The sequence below is a fragment of the Bos taurus genome, chromosome 19, assembly GCF_002263795.3.
Source record: "Bos taurus isolate L1 Dominette 01449 registration number 42190680 breed Hereford chromosome 19, ARS-UCD2.0, whole genome shotgun sequence".
Lineage (NCBI taxonomy): Eukaryota > Metazoa > Chordata > Mammalia > Artiodactyla > Bovidae > Bos > Bos taurus.
The window spans coordinates 36,284,772-36,304,882 of NC_037346.1; the positions used below are offsets into that span (position 1 = coordinate 36,284,772).

Consider the following 20,111-nt stretch of genomic DNA (forward strand, 5'->3'; position numbering starts at 1 on the left):
TTGGGGCAGCGAGGAGATGAGAGAGGCAAAGTTTTCTGGATGATCATAGTTTGGGGATTGTTAAATAAAGGACAAAGAGCAATTTTGAAGAACACTCAGTTTCTGCTCCTAATCCAAGAGAATGGGGGAGATTTGATGAGGTCAATTTTGGATGGAGCCAAGGAGAAGTCTCTTGAGAGTCCCTTGGACTGCAAGGAGATCCAACCTGTCCATTCAAGAGGAGATCAGCCCTGGGTGTTCTTTGGAAGGAATGATGCTGAAGCTGAAACGCCAGTACTTTGGCCACCTCATGCAAAGAGTTAACTGATTGGAAAAGACTGATGCTGGGAGGGATTGGGGGCAGGAGGAGAAGGGGACGACAGAGGAGGGGATGGCTGGATGGCATCACCGACTCGATGGACGTGAATTTGCGTGAACTCTGGGAGTTGGTGATGGACAGGGAGGCCTGGCGTGCTGCGATTCATGGGGTCGCAAAGAGTCGGACACGACTGAGCGACTGAACTGAACTGAAAGGTCTTCTGGCCCCCAGTCTGTTCGCCTCCTGACAGTACTAGCGACGACTGCCTGGGAGCCCACCCTCCGGGCACCAGGGAACGTGGCTACTTCAACAGGCAGCGGAACTTAAAGCCTGAACCCGATTCCCCGCCTCCCTGCCCCACTCCTCCGAGTCGCACCCCCGGCTCCTCCGCCCCCGCCCCCCGGCTCCTCCGCTCCGCACCCCGCCACGGGCGCTGGCGGCGACAGCGGGGCGCCATCCTGGGCGCCAGAGGGCGCTCCCTCACGCGCTCAGACCCCTCTGGCCCAGCCCGTCTCAGTGGCCGCGGAAGGTGACGTGGACACGGAAGTGGTCGTCGTCGCGGTGGCACCGGTGGGAGCAGGGCGCGGGGCTTAGAGTGCGGCCAGCAGGCGGAGGGGAGGCGGCGGTCTCGCACCTGCAGTGGCGGAGGACGCAGGTGTTGTCGGTTGGGTGCGAGTCCTGTGAGCTGACGAGCGGCTTCTCAGCGCTTCCCTTGCCCGTCAGTACCCCGCAGCTGGGTCCCGTTTAGCCGGCGTCACCATGACCAAGGCCGGTAGCAAGGGCGGGAACCTCCGCGACAAGCTGGACGGCAACGAGCTGGACCTGAGCCTCAGCGACCTGAATGAGGTCCCGGTCAAGGAGCTGGTCAGTACAGTCCCGCAAGGCCCAGGCGCCCACCCGCGACTGGCGCTGACCCCTGCTGCCTAGGTCACCTCCTTTCCCATGCCTCAGTTTCCATGGCTTAAAACAGGTGGGGGGAGTGGGACTAAGTCCCCGGGGAGGCCGCGTCCGGCTCCAGTTTCTTCCTGGGATGTACACGTGTCACTTGGGCGCAATTCCAGGAGATGGAAGGAGCTGCTTGTTTGGCTATGGACTTTTTAAGGGTGAGGAGTGAATCTTGTCCCCCCCGCGCCGCCCCCCCCCCCCCCATTTCTGAGGCTTTCACAGCGTTCAGCTCCGTGCACGACCCAAAGTCGGAGCTGTTGGAGCGTTTGCTGGATGTATTCGGAGAATGAATGAACAAATGAATGAATGACTCGGTCCGAGTAGGCCTCCGGGTACTCCTGGGTGTGGCCCAGAAGCTGACTTGTCTAGGAAGTCAGCAATCCCAGCTTGCTGCCCCAGCCCTGAGGCGTCCTTCCTTGAAGAGAGTGAAGTCTCACTGCTTGGTTGGCAAAGTTTTCCCAACTCTGAAACTGGCAGGAATATGCGCCTCTGTGGCCCACCCCTCCACCCACCTACTCCCACATCCCCAACTGGGAAACAAGCCTGAGGCCCCTGGGACATTACAAAACAAGTTTGTTGCCAAAGTGGAGTTGGATGGTATATCCCGGCTATGCTTACCTGGTTCCCTACCCACATCCCCTACCGTAGCCTCACTTTGGATGACATACCCTTTCCTCACTGCCTTTAATGAATTACATTTACCTTTGGCACTGGGCCCAGTTTTCCCTCCACCTTGGCTGTGTAATATGGAGGTTAGAATGGGATTCCTAGTTCGTATATCAGCTTCATTGCATAATAGCTGAGTGCCCTTGGCAAGCTAGTTAACCTTTAAGCCTAAATTTCCTCATTTATAAAATGGTGATAATTGTTCCCATCTCATAGGATTGTTGGGAGAATTAAATAAGATTGTAATGTAAAATACTTGGGAGGTAGCAAATACTGATGCATGTAGCTATTACTGAGGTGTTCTTTCCACTGTTATATCTCAAACGTTTTAGGTGGTCAAACCTCCTTCTTGGGACTTTCTAACATTTGGAAAGTGCATGTTGGCCCCACGTCCTTAACTGAATATTTGCCTTCTTCCCCATGTTTCAGCCTGGCCTTAGGACTGATGTCCCAAATCATTTACCCCAGGAATCTGGTTAGTGCAGCACCACCCCTCAGAGACAGAAGGGTCAGTTTTTGCCGAGTCTTTCCAGCCTGAACCCCATGGGAAAATAGCTGGGCTAGGAGAGCCTTGTTTTCACTCTGCATTCACTCATTCATTTAGTCACAAGGGTATGTTGAGTGCCTGGAAGGTTCTGAACTGGAGAATATGGAAATCACAAAACTATATGAGACAGAGTCTCTTTCCTGAAACCTAATAAGGACGGTGCTAGAGAGAATATTAAAAGTGCTATGGAGAACTTCTAAGAACCTGTTTTTTTTCTTGGATGTTTCACAGCCACATCCTTTCTCTTTACATTCTTCTCTAGGTCATGGTTGACTGGCTTAGGCTTCCTTTCGTGTCTCCAGGAACATTGTACTTTGGTATTTTTTTTTACAAGGCCTTTTCTAGTTGTGGGAACTTTCTCTGGAAAACGCTTCATTAGCAGATGTCGCTGAATTGTTCCATGTGTTGATCTGACATTTTGTTCTCATTCCCCTCCTAGGCTGCCCTCCCAAAGGCCACCGTACTGGATCTGTCCTGCAATAAACTGACAACTCTACCGGTAAGGCTGGCAAGCAAGCATGATTTCTTTGAGAACCCTGATGCTTCTCCTTCCTGTCTGGGGGGGTCATGTCATAAAATATAATTTCAGGATAGGCCTGCAGGCAGGCTACCACTAAGTGGGAGTGTGTTGCAGGTAGAGTGGGGTGGTTTGTCTCAGTGGGAAGGGAAGCAAAGTAGACACCTCATTCTTTAAGAACAGTGGGAGAAGCAGGCCACTGAAAACTAAAGTCAACAGGATATTGGCTGAATTGTTTATTGGGTTCATCTTTTTTTCAGCCTTATTTTATTCCTTCGAAAAACAGTTTACCTCCTTGTTGCAGCAGAGGAGGCTACAGGCTCTTCTGTAAATTTCTTTGCATTCCAGAGAGAAAGCTTTTCGGATTGGTCTCCTTGTGCATGTTTCAGTGTGGAACAGGAGAGAGTGTGCTTTTGTAGAACTATCATATCATTATCCTCCCAATACTCGAAATACAGTTTTGTTTAGCACATCCAACCTGATACTTGTGACTCTGCTTGTACAACTTCTCCCAGGTCTCCTTTTGCTCCACTTGTGAATCATTCAGGCCTGCTCAGCCTCCCCTGGGTTCTGGTTGGCCTCTCCCCCATGACGGTGCTCCTTCACTGTCAGGCCTAAATTTGTTGTCATTGTTGCCTTTTCTGCCCATTATTCTGGCTTTGTCCCTCCTTGCCCTACTCTTCTGGCTCTGGCTCAGGGATCAAGTCTCAGAAGTTGGCAGTTTCTTCATTGGATCATTAGTCCATTTCCATCTCAGTATTCTCCTGGGCCTCACTTATCATCTATAGCATCTTCCTGCAGCTCATCAAGATTTGTTTCTAACACTGGAAAAAAGCATCTGAGATTCCACTTCTTCAGGGGTATTTTATATCTAGTTAAAGAAGGGCAGCAATTCCTTGCAGCCTGCTGCAACTTTGTCAGATTGTCACTTGGTACCACCAAGTGCATTTTTCAGTCTGAATTTTTCAGTTGTCATGCGTTTCCCTGAAGTGTAGATCCACTGGCATTTACGGGTTCCCAGAGAACGCAAATGGTGCATCATTAACTGAGGTTGGACCATCACTTCAGATGGGTGCCGAGCAAAGGCTTAATGACAAGAGGGATGTTTTGAACTGTGCTAAAGAGCCAGGATATGAGTAGGATGGGCCCCAGCCTGTTTATTTAGTCATTCAAAGAATACTCCTTGAGCATGTGTACTCAGTAATGTGCTAGGTGCTGCAAAGAACAATGAAGAATAAAACTGGGTACACACAGAACAGGGGCTTTCCAGGTGGCACAGTGGTTAGGAATCCAGCTGCCAATGCAGGAGATGCAGGTTTGATCCCTGGGTAGGGAAGATGCCCTAGAGTAGGAAATAGACCTACTCCAGGATTCTTGCCTGGAGAATTCAGTGGACAGAGGAGCTTGGTGGACTACAGTCCATGGGGTAGCAAAGAGTCGGATGCAGCTGCACACATGCACACAAGGAGCGCTTGATCTTTTCAGAAAATTGGATGGTCACACCATGTTTGGGCAGCTTCTGTGAGAGTTGAATACAATATGCTGTTGATGACAGGTCAGAGAACTGGGGGTGAAGGAACCCATGCTTAGTGGCTACTTCCAGCTCAGCCTTTTTGCACCTGTCTCACTGCTTACCACCAGCAGCGATGCTTGCTATCTCCATTTTCATTCAAGCTGGAATAGCTGGTACAAGATAGAGTTGGGCTTTGTGCATAGGTGCCTCTGACTTGGGGGCTCCCGGACTGTTAAGTCAGTGTGTGAGCCCAAGGCCCAGGTGTTCTCTCTTTTCTGTCCTAGTCGGATTTCTGTGGCCTCACACATCTGGTGAAGCTGGACCTGAGTAAGAACAAACTGCGGCAGCTGCCAGCGGACTTTGGCCGCCTGGTCAACCTCCAGCACCTGGACCTCCTCAACAATAGGCTGGTCACCCTGCCGGTCAGCTTTGCTCAGCTCAAGGTAACAATTGCTGAGCCCGTGTTTCATAGCCAGGTGTGGCAGAGCGCTTGGCAACTGAGGGAGTGTGGCTTTGAGAGAGGCCGACAGGCACACCACTTTGTTGCCACAGCCTCAGGTGGCTTTCCCTGTAAGTGGAACACAGAGGGCTTTCTTCCTGCTCATTTTGTTCTACTTTGAGGGACTCTTCATGTGTGCTTGGGCTTACCAGCCACTCTGCCCCATCTCTTTAGAGCCTGAAGTGGCTGGACCTGAAGGATAACCCGCTGGATCCTGTCCTGGCCAAGGTGGCAGGGGACTGCTTGGATGAAAAGCAGTGTAAACAGTGTGCCAACAAGGTAAGCAGGAGCTCCCCAGCGGCTCCTTCACACATTCCCCTGGGGTTTGCCTCTTGTTTTTCTCTGCCAGGGCACCTGTAGCTGTGTTTTTAAAACACAAACGTCTCTAAAGTAGGTCTACTATGAGTCTATCAGGCAAAGGCACCTTTGTTTCTCTTTTCACTCTGTAAGCCCAGAACAGTGTTCTCTTCTGCTCTGCTGCCATGCTTCTGTTCTTAGAAACCAGGACCTGGCATGACCCAACACTGTACTGTTGATAGCTGTTCATATGGAACAAAAAGGTTAGGGACTGTGGCCTTTCTGAGTAAAGTTATGTAGGAATTTTGATAATAAAGATGTTGTTAATATTTGTAAGTTTATAGCTGGAAACAGACACATCTTGGGCAGACTTGGCATTTGATTTCAATTGAGTCATCTGACATAGGAGAAAGGAACTAACTGGCAGCCTGGAAGGCGAACATTTCCAATAACCTTGAAGGTGCTTTACATTGCTTCTTAAGAACAGCACTGTACCCACCTCTCAACAATTCTAGCTATAGTCATTTTTTCCCTGCAGCTTTAGAACAGGTTGCTGCTGCTTCAGTTGAGCACCAGATGACTTGGCTATATGTTTAGGGGGTGTTGTGAACAAAAGAGGATTTAACTTTAAATGCTAGATTAATGTAAGTGAAATGTGTGTATGATGGGTTCTCTGTATGAATCTCAGGAGTAATGGCCTTTCTTTTCTTACCATTAGCTCAGGACTTCTTAGATAGTCTATATCACCCATTGTTACAAGAAACCAAGTGCAACATCAGTGCATCCAAGAAGCCGAGGCAACAGTTTGCCCTCAATGGGGACAGTACACGTGATGAGTGAAGTCCTGTTCTGGAAACTGTGCTTTAAGGGTGATGTCTGTTCTGAAGACTAACAATGGCCACCATTGACTATTCTTTTGTCTTACGTACTTTCCGTGTTTCATCTTGTAATCCTCATAACCCTGGGTAGTAGGTATTCCTTTTGTGTCTCTTACATGAGAAACTCTGAATGCACAACATCTTTGATTTCTTTGCATGTTTCATCTCCTAATCCTCATAACCTTGGGAAGTAGGTATTACTTTTGTATCTCTGATATGAGAAACTCTGAATGTGCAACATCTTTGATTTATCCATTTATTCATTCACCTAATAATATATTAAACCACAGAAGATGCTGATATTCTAGTTTTTTACCTACAAAAATAATTCTTATTGAGTGTAAAGGTCTTTAGTATTCACAGATATTCACCAGACAGAGCTTCTGGGAGCACGGTGCATTGTGGATGTGGTGAGAAGCCATGTTCCTGGCCCCACTGCCCAGAGCTGTCTCCTGTCCACACCTTTAGGCACGTACAGGAGTGGTGCAGGCGAACCAGAAGGAGGTTACTTGTCTTCAAGAGTTTCTTGCCAGCTCTGACCCTGTGGCTACATAGTAACTGATCTGTTTGGTTCATAGTAAAGCACCTTTTAAACATAATTTGTTAGTTCAGTAGAAATCATCAACTGCTTACTACCTGCTGTGGACTAGGATAGGTAGACAAAATCTACCCTCCAGAGGCTCCAGAGGAGCCTCTCCCATTTCTGAACAGGCTGTGTGGTCAGATAACTTAACTCCTCATGTATTATAGCCAAGCTAAAAGGGGCAGCTCTTAAACATTCCAGTTGCTTACTTAGCCAGCTTTTACCCAACTAAAACCAACTGCATGGTTGGTGCTCATATAAAATTCAGAGTTCAGAGTGAGACAGGGACTTGGGCCACACCTCTCCCCATCACGCTTGACCTTCCTCCAGATCCTGTAGCCCCTTGCTGAGCAGCCATTTTTAAGTAAGTGTGACTGTTCTGGAGAGGGGTCAGACAGTGCACTGTTGATGCTGGTCCTGGGTTACTCAGGACAGGGTTCCTGTGGCTTTAAGCCAGGTTCTTGGAGGGAGCGGCTTTTGCAGGCCTGCCCGTGAGACCCTCTTACGATAGATGTAGCCATGTCTGAAGTTTCCATGAAGAAAGATGTTAACATTTGAATACATATCTAGTATTCAGTAGTGAATAATCTAGTGTATTCATGAAACAGACAGTTGAGACAATTTGCTGTCTTAAATTAGAGTGCCTTAGATTTTCTTCTCTTATTAATGCAGTCAAGAAGATAAGGTAAAAAAAGCAACAGTGTTTAATGAGCACATATAATGCCTTTCTCTGAGAACTCTCCTGCCTCTGTGCACTGGAAGTAAGAGGGACAAGCTATGGCCTAGGCCTAGGAACTCAGGAGACCTGCACTCTGCTGTGCTACTTTCTAGCCGCATGACATCAGAGCTTGGCTTTCTTCCCTACCTTTACAATAGGCATCCAGTCGGTTGCTTAGGCATCCAGTCAGTTGTTCATCATACCTCTGCCTGTAATTAGCTAAGCTCTGTGCTTACCTGCAGAGCTAAGGACAACAGTCCATACCCATTTACAGTCTAGGACTGAGATGGGGAAGAAAACTCCCCATAAGTGGGAGGAGGGAAACCTGAGGCGGCCAAAGGAGGGGTCAGACAGGAAGATGTCTTAGTGAAAGTGCTGTCCCTGCACAACACAAAAGCTGCTGGGAGAATTGTAAGAAGTGATTGTAAATGGCAGAACTTTTTTTACAGATTCCAATTGCTATTGTATTTCACAAACTTTTTTCATGAGCTCGAGTGAACTGGGCTCATGTCTCTTCTCTGACTGAGGCTGGTGCAGTGAGGACACGGGGTAGGATTCACTCCGTTAGCTGCCCTGCTTCCTGGGCTCTGGTGATCTGGGCTGCTGAAAAGGGCAGTCTCTTCTGAGATTCCCCACGTGAAGACAGTTACCCAGAGTGGTTCAGCACCCTCCTCTCCCTTTGCAGGTGCTACAGCACATGAAGGCCGTGCAGGCGGATCAGGAGCGGGAGAGGCAGCGGCGACTGGAAATAGACCGAGGTAGGTCGCCACCCCTCCTCTAGCCATCTTCCTGGTCCTTATCCCAGCCAGCTGGTTCTCATGCTTAAGGAGCTAGGATCCAGGAAAGGAGCCCTGCAGGGCAGTAGGGAATAGTGTGGTGGTAGATGGCAGCATCTCTCCAGTCCCAGCTTCTCGACTGAGACCCACAGTCATATTCAACTGCTTGTCTTTCTGTCTGCTTAGACGGTTAGTAAGTTATCTCAAATTGCTGCTGCTGCTGCTGCTAAGTCGCTTCAGTCGTGTCCGACTCTGTGAGACCCCATAGACGGCAGCCCACCAGGCTCCCCCGTCCCTGGGATTCTCCAGGCAAGAACACTGGAGTGGGCTGCCATTTCCTTCTCCAATGCATGAAAGTGAAAAGTGAAAGTGAAGTCACTCAGTCGTGTTCGACTCTTAGCAACCCCAGATTGGACACAACTGATCGACTGAACTGAACTGAACTGAAACCAGATCCCCTTTAGTACCTCCTACTGTTCCCCCATAATGGGAAATCACCATCCTTATTCAAGCCTGAAATTGGGAAAGTGTCCATGATTGCTTTCTTCTGTTAGTCCCATGTCCAGTCTGTGAGCTGTGGAACCTCCAGTGCTAGTCAAGTCTCCTTCCGGTAGACTGCCACAGTACCTCCTAGCACCATGCCCTGGCTCATACTTGTGCCCTTTCCACACAGCAGCCAGGGAGATCTTTTTAAAACATAAATCAATTCTGCTACTATTCGGCTAAACCCTCTCATGGCTTCCATTTGAACTCCGAATGAAATTCAAACTCAGTAACATGGCTGACAAGGCCTGCCATGGCCCGGCCTACTTGCTTCTCTGTCCTCATTCCACGTGCCAGGGAGAGAGTACAGTTACCCTCAGCCACACAAGCCTCTCTTGTTGCAAAACACACCGAGTACAGTATCATCTTAGGGGCATTGCTTGATTTCCTTTTCCCTCAGATCTTTATGTGGCTGTCTACTGGCTTCATATGGTCCCTATCTCTGCTCAGATGTTGCCTTAGGTTAACCATAACCCTTTCAGAGCCACTCAAACTAGAATTGCCAGCCCACCTGCCACACTCTATCACATCCTTGATTATTTCCTTTATGGCACACATCACTATCTTTTTTTACTGTTTGTTCACTTGTTCATTGTTTGTCTCCTTCTCTAGAAAGCAGATGACTTAGGCACTAGAGCCTGACTTTTCTTCACTGCTGTCTCCAAGCACTTAGAACAAGCCCCGGCACACACACATGCCCTGTCGATGGCTGACTCCTGAGCCCCCTTACTGGAGGACTCCCATGGCTAGAGGGACATGTGTAGTGCTGACTGCAGGCGGGCCCTGAGATCAGAAGCCCCGCGCTGTGACAGTCCCGTGTACCTGCATGGCTACTGTGCGGCCTGTGTTCACTGTGACTGCTGCTGCTTTTGCCTCTGAATGGCACATGTTCTCCTAAGGCTGGGCAGAGTGTGTTCTTAGCATTCTTGGTGCCCATCTGGAACTTGGAGTTTGTTTACACGTAGAAAAGCAGTGGGAAGCTACAGTGCTAACACTACCGCCATTCAGATACATGACAGTTCAAATGGCCTTTTGAGCACTAACAGGACATTTAACCACCACCTGTGGCATTCTGGCTGTGGAAGAACGTACTTCAGTCTGTCAGATAACTTATTTGGAAATGCATTTTTAGAAACCAATTATTTGTAAGGTGGGTGTCGTATGTAAACATACTTGAGCTGTGGGATAAATATGAATGTTACATAGACTCCTGAGTTGAAGTCTAGAGTACCCTCTGACAAGCTACTAGTTTTAATTTTCAGGAAAACATTTCCAACCTTTCGAACTCTGAACCTGAATGCTCACTTTTTCATCCTGCCCTGCCATGCCACATTTCTTTCCAAAGCTTGGAAAGATGGGAGTCCCATAGAATCAACACCTCCCTTCTTTCCTCTGCTCATAGTTGAGTTGTGCAAGGCTGCGAATGGCTGTCTCACAGTTCTAAAGGAGCACCAGACTCATCACCCATACCTTTCTTATGCCCCTCTTGCTATATCACCCTACTCTTTCTGCTGCTTGTGGCTAGGAACCCCTTAATAAGAATCCATTGGGCAAACCCTAAGAGCAGCTTATTGTATTTTAGAGAGGGCTTACTTCCCAGTGAACAGAAAGACATGTGATCCACCACATTAGGGGAAGGGAGCCGAATCCATATGAATTACTTGGGATACTGGAGGTTTGAGAGAAGCCACTTTGGGGTATACTTTCTTGTAGAGGCTGAGAAGAAGTGGGAGGCCAAGCAGCGAGCTAAGGAGGCTCAAGAGCGGGAACTGCGGAAGCGGGAGAAGGCAGAAGAGAAGGAGCGCCGGAGAAAGGAGTATGACGCCCTCAAAGCAGCCAAGCGGGAGCAGGAGAAGAAACCTAAGAAGGAAACAAATCAGGCCCCGAGTAGGTTTTTCTGTCAGTTGCAGGGTTCCAGGACGGGTGTGGTGAGAAGATGGCTTAGATTTCTAGGCATAGCTGAGTGAGCGAGCGAACAAGCTTACAGACCTTGTCAGGTACAAAATACTCTAAAGTCTGGGAGTAACTTGGAGGACCCACTTACAGGGAATGGGAACCCTCCTTGTGCCCTGACTGGCTTGTTTTCCCAGTGTCACGTGTTTGGATCAGATGTGGCTGAGAACATTTCCAGAACAGAGAGTTGCACTTTTTGTAAAGGTTAGATTCTAAAATCACTCAGAAAGGTGAAGATTGCGTATGGTCACATTACTCTTAGAAGACCCTTCCATCATCCAGCAAGTGGACTGGGCTCCTGAGTGTGTGGTGCTGTCTCAGTGGTGCCAGCATGGCCTGTGATTTTCTTTCCAAGTTGGACCAGATCACTCTATAGTGAGCACCAGAAGAATTCTGTGGCCTGCATTCAGGAAGCCATGTCATGTAAAAACACATTAGCGTTTTGCCTGAGTATGCCCTGCTGGATTTGTGTAGCAGCGTGGCTCCATGTGTAAGTGAGGACTGTATCTTCTGGGCCAAAAGGGGCCCCTAAGGGGAAGGCACCTGAACAGGGAAGCTCTGTGGGGAGGGGAGGCCTGTGCCCGTCCCTGCTTGCCCCGCACTGGCCTTGAGCAGGCCACCCAACCTCACTGCCGTTGTGTTCCCTCATGTAAATGAGGATCATACCTCCCTACAGGGTTGTGATAGGATTGAAAAAAACCTCTGACCGGATCATGTAGTTCTTGGCATATGGGTGTTCAGACAGGTTTTTTAAAAATTTACCTGAAAATCTCAAAATCAGTTTTCCCCCCTAATTTTAAATATATTCATTGCAGAGAATTTCTGTATATATCGGAAAATGGCAATCACCTGTAATCCCATTTCCAGCATTCATCACTGTTGCCAATATGTGTCAGGCTATTTTATATATTAGAAGTATTTATAAATTTTGAACCTGTTTCCCCAAATGGGCAGCATTCTATCCATGCATGACACCTCCTGATAAAGCCCTGCCCTTGGCCCTAGGGGCCTGGATCATTGGCATGTTCTGGAGGAGAACTTAGGACCCTGAGGACTGTATGCTACATGAGACATCCAGAATGAATCCGTTTGCAGTCTAGTCTCTGAGATCCAAGGGACAAAGTTCATGTTTCAATCTCTGCATAGCAAAGTTTTTAAGAGCTCAAGTCTTCTTGTAATTGTGTTCTCCTAAAGACCTGGGGAGTTTTCATCAGAGCAGAGGGGTGTGAGTGGATGTGCATGGAGGAGACTAGCACTGACTATAGCGTGCCTCTCCTTAAACTGCCTGAACTCTGTCTACTATGACTCTGTCCCTCCAGAATCTAAGTCCAGCTCTCGCCCCCGTAAGCCACCACCCCGGAAACACACTCGATCCTGGGCCGTGCTGAAGCTGCTGCTGCTGCTGCTGTTGTGTGTGGCCGGTGGGCTGGTTGCTTGTCGGGTGACCGAGCTGCAGCAGCAGCCCCTCTGCACCAGTGTGAACACCATCTACGACAATGCCGTCCGGGGCCTGCGCAGCCATGACATCCTCCAGTGGGTCCTGCAGACCGATTCTCAACAGTGAGCTTGTCCTCAACACCTGCTGCCTCCCAGCCTTGGAGCTTGGATTCCTATGGAATTGGGTTCTGCTGGACACAACTTCTTTTTAGTGTCAGACCTACCTGCCATCATCAAATGGCTACCATTTGGTACCTGAGACCTCCTCTTTGTAAGACTTGTTCCTCAGTCAGGGTTCCCTGGTGGAATAAGGAGAAATAGGAGGTGGGGACAGTTACCTGCATGCTTAAGAGAATAGGCTTGGGGTAAGGAGAGAGCCTTTTCTAGTTGTTATACAAAGCTGTGTAAAGGCAAGACGCGTTTCTACTAAAGGTCAGCTGTCACTACATTTATACTTTTGTATGTCACAGACCCTTTCTTTCATTCCTCCCTGGGGAGCCAGGGCAGATCAGGAGGCAGTGTGTTATTGGGGACTAGGGAAACACCATACTTGGCAAATCTCATCTAAATTGGGGGGGAGGGGCATACCTATTTTTTAAGGATCTCAGACATTGGTATTTTAACAGCCATACAAAATCTTGGGCTGTGACAGGACTTCCAGATCATCCAGTCCAATGTAACACTTGTAGACAGGGAGACTGAGGCTTTCCATGACTTGCCTATGGTCTTCCAGCTAGTTTGGGGCAGAACTGGATTCCCACCCTGGTATCTTTCTTGTTCCATCAATTTACCTTCTTTATAATGTCCTGAGTAAACAAAACTTACACCAGAATTGGGTGTCTCTTGGCTGGAGTATAGAGTCTCTCATGGGAAACAGATTTATGACCTATAAATAGAAATCTCATAGCCGCAAGGGTCTTGGGCAACTCTTGCAGAGTCCTGCCACAACTTATGTGGCTTCTATAAAATGGGCACAGTCCAGGCTCCTGGCATCAGTTTGAGACCATTAATCCCTTGACTGCCAATAAACAAGGTGGATCCTTGCAAAGCCACATTGTCTGTGACAGCTCTGACATAATTGGTGTGACTGAATACCACATGGGCAACCTGAAAACGAAGCTTCATAAGAGACTTGATGTTTAGAACTGATCCTAGACATCATGGAGTTTAAAAAAGTGGTATATTAACGACTAGCATGAATAAGGACAGCGCTGTCCACTCCCTTTATCTGCCAGAGTCAGCATTTTCTTGCTCTGTGGCCTCCTTTACCTCTTTTCACTACATCAGAAATGGCCGTCATGGTGCTCATTCACAGAATACTCGTGATTGAAAGCTCCCTGCCTTTCCCCAGGGAGACTGAGAACCTGTCATGTTCAGAGACAGTGGGGTCCAGCTTGTCAGCACTAGTGGCCCACGGACAGCACTTGTGACTGTCCTGATAATGGAAGAAAAGACTTATTCTTTTCTCCCTCAGGGAGAACTGCTGCATAGGCCCACACCTTATTCAGAATCACTACACAGTCCTTAATTTTTCCTCTAAGCTCCAGAACCAATGGTACAAATGCTTTATTAAAATTAAACACAGGACATAAAATGAGTAAGAGAATACAGAAGTCGGCATAGTGACTGGATCCCCATTCCTTGGCTGGCTGAGGGAGCTCCGGTGGGTGGGGGGAAGGCAAGAGCACATCCAGCCTCGTCAGGCCACCAGCTGAGGACAGCTCACTTGTGGCCTGGAGATTTGATGCTGGGGTACTTTTGGACTTCTACAATTATTAAATACATGTCTGAGTGGTCTGTCTTTGTTCTTTGTATTTTTGAGGGCTGGCAGGGGCAAGCACAGGGGCGGTTCATACATGGCAGTCGACCTGCTAGGAGAGGAAGGCATCTCGGCCTCCACCCCAGGTGGGCAGGTAGAGACACCATCACAAATAGCAACACCAAGGAAAGCCTGCAGTGGGCAGGACCCAGGCTTGTGCCGCAGGAGGTTCTCCTGACTGCTATGCTGTAGTCGTGCTGCAGCTCATCCTGAGGGCTGGCTTCAGTCTGCACTGTCTAAGGAGAGATCTGGCTGCAAAGCTGTCATCTGAAGGTAGATACGCCTGGACAGCTCTGGTCCAACACGGCGCAAGGTGGCTGTCACGCCTTCCCCACGGCGCACCTGTAAGTCTGCGAGCAAATTCTGGCGTTCTTGCTCAGAAAGACACCGCTTATAAGCCTGAAAGTAGTAAATGACCTGTTAATACCACTCCACCCACAGCCATTCTTCGTCTATGAGTAGGGATGGGAAGCTTGTGTTGGAGGATGAGAATCTGTCCTCCTTCCCTGGTCAGTGTTGACTCTGATCTCAGACCCACACTGTTGACTCACAAGGCACTCCTGGGCCCTCACCAGTGCTGTCCATGGAAACCGGGAGTCCACCAAGGCCACAGCACACTGGACAGTGACCCCTGGAATGGCATACCTGGATCAGGAGCTGTGGGGACGGATAGGCGTCCACAATGGCACTGGCCATCTCCAGACTGACCCGGTTCAGCTGCTGAATCTGTCTCCTCCAGACCAGTGCAAGCCCCCTGCCAGAGCGGTCCACCTTGGCCCCTCCAGCCCAGTCACTCTCCAGGCAGAAGGAGAAACTAGTTTGATCTCGGAGCTTCCTGCAGACAACACAGTTGAGGAGCTAAAAGTTGTGCATTTCTCTGCTGCACTTGTCCCTTTAACTAGGAACTTAAAAACCTTGCACTGACCTTGGAAGAGGTGTATACAATGTTCCACCCAAGCAATGCTAGTTGCTTAAAAACTAACTAGATTCCCTTAAAAACAACATTTAATCCTTTTCATTAAAAAAGAAGTTACCAGAAAGGTACCAGATTCTTGCTTACATTGAGGTTGGGCTCCATTTGGGGAGACAGTGTGCGCAGGCGTAGGCACAGGGGACTGGGTATCAGGCAGTTTAGTTCTGGTTCTTCTAATTTGCTCAGAACTTTGACAAGTTGGTCTCTTCAGGCCTCAGTTCCCTCAGGTATAAAATGAAGGACTCCATTGTCTCTCAGGTCTCATTAATTTTAAGTTCTGACTATGAACAGCCCTTGAGCTAAGTAGGCTAAAAAATTGTTTTACAAAAGCCTGTTTGATTGTGACCTGATCTGCAAAATGAACCCTGGTAACTTGGCCCACTGATAACCCAGTACGAATCTGCAGAACATAAACTTACACATAAGCTCAAGTGTTAGTTGTTCAGTTGTGTTCGACTCTTTTGCAGCCCCATGAACTGTACCTCTGTCCGTGGAATTCTCCAGGCAAGAATACTGGAGTGGATTGCCATTCCCTTCTCCAGGGGATCTTCCCAACCCAGGTCTCCCACACTACAGGCAGATTCTTTACCATCTGAGCCACCAGGTGATCCCAACACATATAAGCAAAAGGAGAACATTTTAAAGGGACCGTGCTTGAAGCCTCCTTCCAAGAATCCCCAGGGTTAAGTCAGCTGCATCTGCCTCAAGCTTGAGCAACAACAGACTAGCAGCAGAGTTAGGGGAAGGAGACATCTTCTCTGGGTACCAGAATCATTGTAAAGGACAAGGCCCAGCAACCGAGCCAGGACTTGACAGGGGCACTCACTTGAAGGGCGCTTCAGCCACAGCCTTTGTGAACGCGCATGCCAAGTCAGCCAGCTCTTTCCAGCTCTGCACAATTCGAGCCTGGGCTTCTGTGTGCAGCTGCAGATCTACCAGTGCCTAGAAACCCCAAAGCACGATGGACTGGAAGAGTATGGAGAGACCAGTTTGAAACTATTCTCTCACTGTTCACTGCAGCTATACCCCAGTCCCTTGGCTTCCTGTTTGGCCCTTCTTTCCCACCTAGTGCCAGGACAGAAAGCAGTGTCCAGCAGGCATTTTACTCTTTAGCAACTCAGGTTAGATGAGAGTGGGCGCCCACGCTGATTCAGGCAACAGAAGTTCTTACCTCTTCCACATCTACCCTGGTCACCATGGCCCCTGTGTTGGCCTCTGGTTGTTTCTGCTGCTTCTTCTTTTCCTTGGCCTGTTCTCTATTTGCCGCCCTCTGTTTCCTTCTTAGAGGATTTGGAGCACTGGAGCAGGGGAGGAAATCAAAAGTGCAGCAGCTCCAGGCTGAGCTCAGGCAGAAGAGGTGTGAGAAGGCTGGACCAGAGAGTCACAAAGGGCTAGTAGGGATGCTGTTTTGCAGAGAGACCCAGATCTGGGATGAATAAATCCACCCCTGTTGGCCCAAGAGCTTCCCCCTTTAATACTAAGTCTTGAGGACAAATCCAAACCTGAAGCACTTCTCTGGATCCACAATCACCAGTGACAGATCTTTCCCAGCTGTCCTTGCTGTGATGTCAGTCACAAAGCTCTCAAGTGTTTTCTTCCCTTCCTCAGTGCTGCCCAGACTTCCCTGCATGGAGGGGCAGAAACAGCATGAATGCCTGCTCCCTAGAGCCAGCCCTCTGCCTGGCCTCAGCACCCACCCCTCTGGCTGTACCCACCTGCTTGAAGTGGTAGATCATGGACATAAACACCTCTGCCAGGAGCAGCACCAGAACCATGGGCTCTTCCACCCAGCCCTCCTCGCCATCCTGTTAAAGGACACAGAACCCCAAAGAGGGAGGCAGGTCAGCAGGTGCTCAGCACCGGAGAGAAACCCAGGCCTTCTGGGTGAATGACTTCATCCCCATTGGCCTAGTCCATTTTGCAGTATCCTTTTTCTTCTGGAGTGAAATCATGGTGGCAAGAAATAGTAACCCATGATTCTGTCCCTCCCAGTCCTCAATGGTTCAACCTTGGTGTACTACACTTTGGAAGTAGTGAATATGAAATAGGCTGAGAAGTAACTGCCAATATTCTATGCATTTTGAAGTGGGGGATGGAGGGTAGGAAACTCTTCTGAAGAATCAGGGACAAATATGTAATTTGGGCTTTGAGGGTAAATGCGAAGTATGAGCTGAGTGGCTCTTGGAAAGGAATAGGTTTTGTGTGACAAAGATAAGAATCACCAAGGAAACTTCAGTCTGTGAGAGCACCTCTCTTTCACCACACTAAGGTATAATCAAACAAAGCCAAGGTCCCGTAACAGCCCACCATCCTACAGTGCAGTATTAACCAATCTGAAATGGCAGCACCACCCCAGATGGCGAAACCGAGTAAAAGCTGTTATTATATGAGGCGCAGTGCTTCCCCTGTAGTTTCCTTGCACCCTGTCCACACCTTGAAAGACAGCCCTTTATTAAACCCTCCTCAAATTTATACTGAGTGTGCCATCTGCTTTCCAGCTGGGGCCTTGACTGAGATATAGTCTTTAGAATAAAAGCATACTTATCCTGTAACTCTGAGAAGGAGAGAGAGCAGTCAGAAAACCCCTACCTCAGAGGGCCCAGCCTTTCTCCTCCACGTGAGGCTGCAAGGCACAGCCTGCGCCTCAATCACACAGGAGCAATCCATGGACTGCAGGGCTCCGAGGAGCTGACCCCCACCTTCCATCTGTAAGAGCACTGCAACAGACGGGAAAGGGACTGTCAGCGGGACCCAGAAAGCAGTTTACCCAGCAGAAGAGAAGGAAAGATTCCTGTAGGACCTGGATCCAGCAGCACAACGATGTGCTTTAAGCACTCCTCTGGCCTCTGAGCTTTCAGCCTGTTCACCAGAGCTGCCTTCTTCTTCCCTTCCTGCTGCCTCTGGGTGCTCTCCTTCTGGCTTGCTCGTCCCCACTGCTGGCATCCCTGTGTGCTGCTCTTCTGGACCTTCTGACTATACTTGCGTCTCTTCTGAGGCAGGGGCACCTCAGCATTTGTTTTGGTTATTGTCAAGCTGTTGCTCTGGACAGAGCAGGTAGTCTGGTAGGCTGGCAGCTGATGGCATGGACTGTCTACCACAGGGTCCTTGTTATTTGATGCATGCCTCTCTGAGGTACCACAGAGGGGAACATCACGGATCTTTGTAAATGGCTGTTTTTGCCAGTCATGTGATGCTTTTTGATGATCCCAAACTCTTTCAAATGGGGAGCTGGATTTTTCAGGGCTCTGCTGTTTGTGAGTCAAAAACTTACAAATAAGCCTCTTAGCCAGGGGCATAAATTCCTCCTCATTCTCACTTCCACTGCTTAGCACACTGACTGGCTCTGTTTGTATGACAGTTTCAGCGGCCTCTGGAATGGGTGGTGGATCTTTCAATTTTGGTGATGGACAGGAGGCCTCAGAGTCTGAGATGTCAACCACTACAATCTTCTCATCCTCCTGAGGCTGCCTCCTCTTTATTGAAGATGGTTTATTCTTCAGAAAGGCAAACGTTGGCAGCTCCTCAGAGTCACTGTAACTGGAATCCAGTGAGAGTGAGGACTTGTTTACAGCCATCAGTCCGTGCAGTCAGGGTAATCCCCTGCAATGAAGACAGAGATGAGACGCAGACTGTAGCACTGAATTCAGTCCAGCTGTTGTGTTCTATGGCCAAGCGTTACGGAAATAAAATGATATACAGAGAAATGAAGAAACAGAGAAACAGGACATGGTCCTATACGATCAATCTGGAACTCAGAACAGCTATGTCTGTAGTCTAACAGGAACCCTCCTCACATCCCTGTGAGGTATAAACAAAGTGGAGGTTACTATTAAAAAACGTTAATGAGGTAGGAACAAGACCCAATACCACCTCTTTACTGATCTCTGCATGTAAAATGGAGATTTCAAGAGTCATTCTTTTTTTAACAGATATCACTCACATACCACAAAATTCTGTCCTTTTAACATGTACACAATTCAGCAGTTTTCAGTATATTTGCAAGGTTGTATCACCATCACTACTATCTAATTCCAGAACACTTTCATCACCTCAAAGAGAAATCCCATAGCCATTAGGCAGTCAGTCCGTTTCCCCTTCCCTCGAGTCCCTGGCAACCATAAACCTACTCCTGTCTCTACAAATCTACTACGTATTCTAGATAGTTCACAGAAATGGAGTCCTAAGTATGTGAACTCTGGTGACTGGCTTCTTAGCATGTTTTCAAGGTTCATTTATGTTGTAGCATGTGTCAGGACTTCATTGCTTATAGCTGAGTAACACTTCACTCCATTGATGTGCCACATTTTGTCTATCCATTCATTTGGTGGACATTGTTTGATTCCACTTTTGACCATTGCGAATGCTGCCATGAACATTCACCTCCTAGTTTTTGTGGGGATGCTTTCACTTCTAAGAAATATCTAGGGTCGCAATTAATGGGTGGTGCGCAAGACAATCTGAACATACTCACTAACACTGCAGGATGAGCCATGTAACCTGTCCCGGCCATGCTTTTTCAGTAAAACGGGGATAGTCACATTACCTACTTTACAACGATGTGAGAAGTTAAAAAAAATTTTTTTTAAGTAATTAGTGCTTAGTACTGTATCTGGCACGCAGGAAGTGCTCTGTAAAGCTGAACAACTAGGGAGGGGCCCCCATCCCTGCTCAGGCCTCGGTTAAAGTGTTAGTCACTCAGTCAGTCGTTTCTGACTCTTTGCGACCCCATGAACTGTAGTCTGCTAGGCTCCTCTGTCCATGTACTTCTACAGGCAAGAATAATAGAGTGGGTGCCATTCCCTTCTCCAGGGGCTCTTCCGAACCCAGGGATCGAAGTCGGTTCTCCTGCATTACGGGCAGTTTCTTTACCGTCTGAGGCGTCAGCCTCGGTAACTCTGGCAAAATGCGGGTATCGGATAAGCAGGCCCCTGCTGAGCTCGCTCCACGTCTCTCCCGCAGGCACAGGGCGGACAGCTCGTCCACACGCGGCGGCAAAGGCCGCGGCCACCAAGCCCCGGCCGACCCTAGCTCAGGAAGCAGGTCCTGCACGGTCGGCCCACCCGCAGCCCAGCCCGGGAGCGCTCACCAGTAGCTTGTCGCGCCACTCTTTCGTCTGCCACGCAGGACCCGGAAATAGATCTCCCGGTAG

At 48.7% G+C, this 20,111-nt stretch overlaps 2 protein-coding genes across 6 annotated transcripts; one reads left to right on the plus strand and one right to left on the minus strand.

Annotated features, from left to right (window-relative positions):
- Window positions 1-869: 869 nt before the first annotated feature.
- LRRC59 (leucine rich repeat containing 59) lies at window positions 870-12,617 on the plus strand. Its single transcript, NM_001034578.1, has 7 exons — window positions 870-1,162; window positions 2,896-2,955; window positions 4,771-4,929; window positions 5,160-5,264; window positions 8,147-8,219; window positions 10,494-10,667; window positions 12,053-12,617. Exons 1-7 carry the CDS (start codon window positions 1,058-1,060, stop codon window positions 12,295-12,297), a joined length of 921 nt encoding a protein of 306 aa, NP_001029750.1. The 5' UTR covers window positions 870-1,057; the 3' UTR covers window positions 12,298-12,617.
- A 1,104-nt stretch (window positions 12,618-13,721) lies between these two features.
- Window positions 13,722-20,091, minus strand: EME1 (essential meiotic structure-specific endonuclease 1). Of its 5 annotated transcripts, NR_198889.1 has the most exons (10): window positions 20,049-20,091; window positions 17,763-18,562; window positions 17,552-17,679; window positions 16,678-16,767; window positions 16,465-16,586; window positions 16,134-16,260; window positions 15,789-15,928; window positions 15,050-15,184; window positions 14,635-14,824; window positions 13,722-14,388 (listed from the first exon to the last, which is right to left on the minus strand). NR_198889.1 is itself a non-coding variant. In NM_001435030.1 (9 exons), the coding sequence occupies exons 2-9, from the start codon at window positions 18,535-18,537 to the stop codon at window positions 14,212-14,214; spliced, it is 1,725 nt and encodes a 574-aa protein (NP_001421959.1). In that variant the 5' UTR covers window positions 18,538-18,562; window positions 20,049-20,091; the 3' UTR covers window positions 13,722-14,211. The 5 variants fall into 5 exon arrangements, 3 of the variants coding, with proteins under 3 accessions (NP_001421959.1, NP_001421960.1, XP_010814417.2); NM_001435030.1 differs by lacking the exon at window positions 15,050-15,184 and having other exon boundaries at window positions 15,789-15,904; NM_001435031.1 differs by lacking the exon at window positions 15,050-15,184 and having other exon boundaries at window positions 15,789-15,904; window positions 17,763-18,624.
- Between the last annotated feature and the right edge of the window lie 20 nt (window positions 20,092-20,111).

Bases quoted from the DNA above. Each gene is read 5' to 3' on its own strand.
- LRRC59 (NM_001034578.1), top strand. From the start codon at position 1,058: ATGACCAAGGCCGGTAGCAAGGGCGGGAACCTCCGCGACAAGCTGGAC. The intron at 1,163-2,895 runs GTCAGTACAGTC...TTCCCCTCCTAG, and splicing joins AGGTCCCGGTCAAGGAGCTG to GCTGCCCTCCCAAAGGCCAC. The intron at 8,220-10,493 runs GTAGGTCGCCAC...ACTTTCTTGTAG, and splicing joins GCGACTGGAAATAGACCGAG to AGGCTGAGAAGAAGTGGGAG.
- EME1 (NM_001435030.1), bottom strand. From the start codon at position 18,537: ATGGCTGTAAACAAGTCCTCACTCTCACTGGATTCCAGTTACAGTGAC. The intron at 16,261-16,464 runs GTTTGGATTTGT...CCCCTGCTCCAG, and splicing joins GATCCAGAGAAGTGCTTCAG to TGCTCCAAATCCTCTAAGAA. The intron at 14,389-14,634 runs GTATGCCATTCC...TACTACTTTCAG, and splicing joins CCCCACAGCTCCTGATCCAG to GCTTATAAGCGGTGTCTTTC.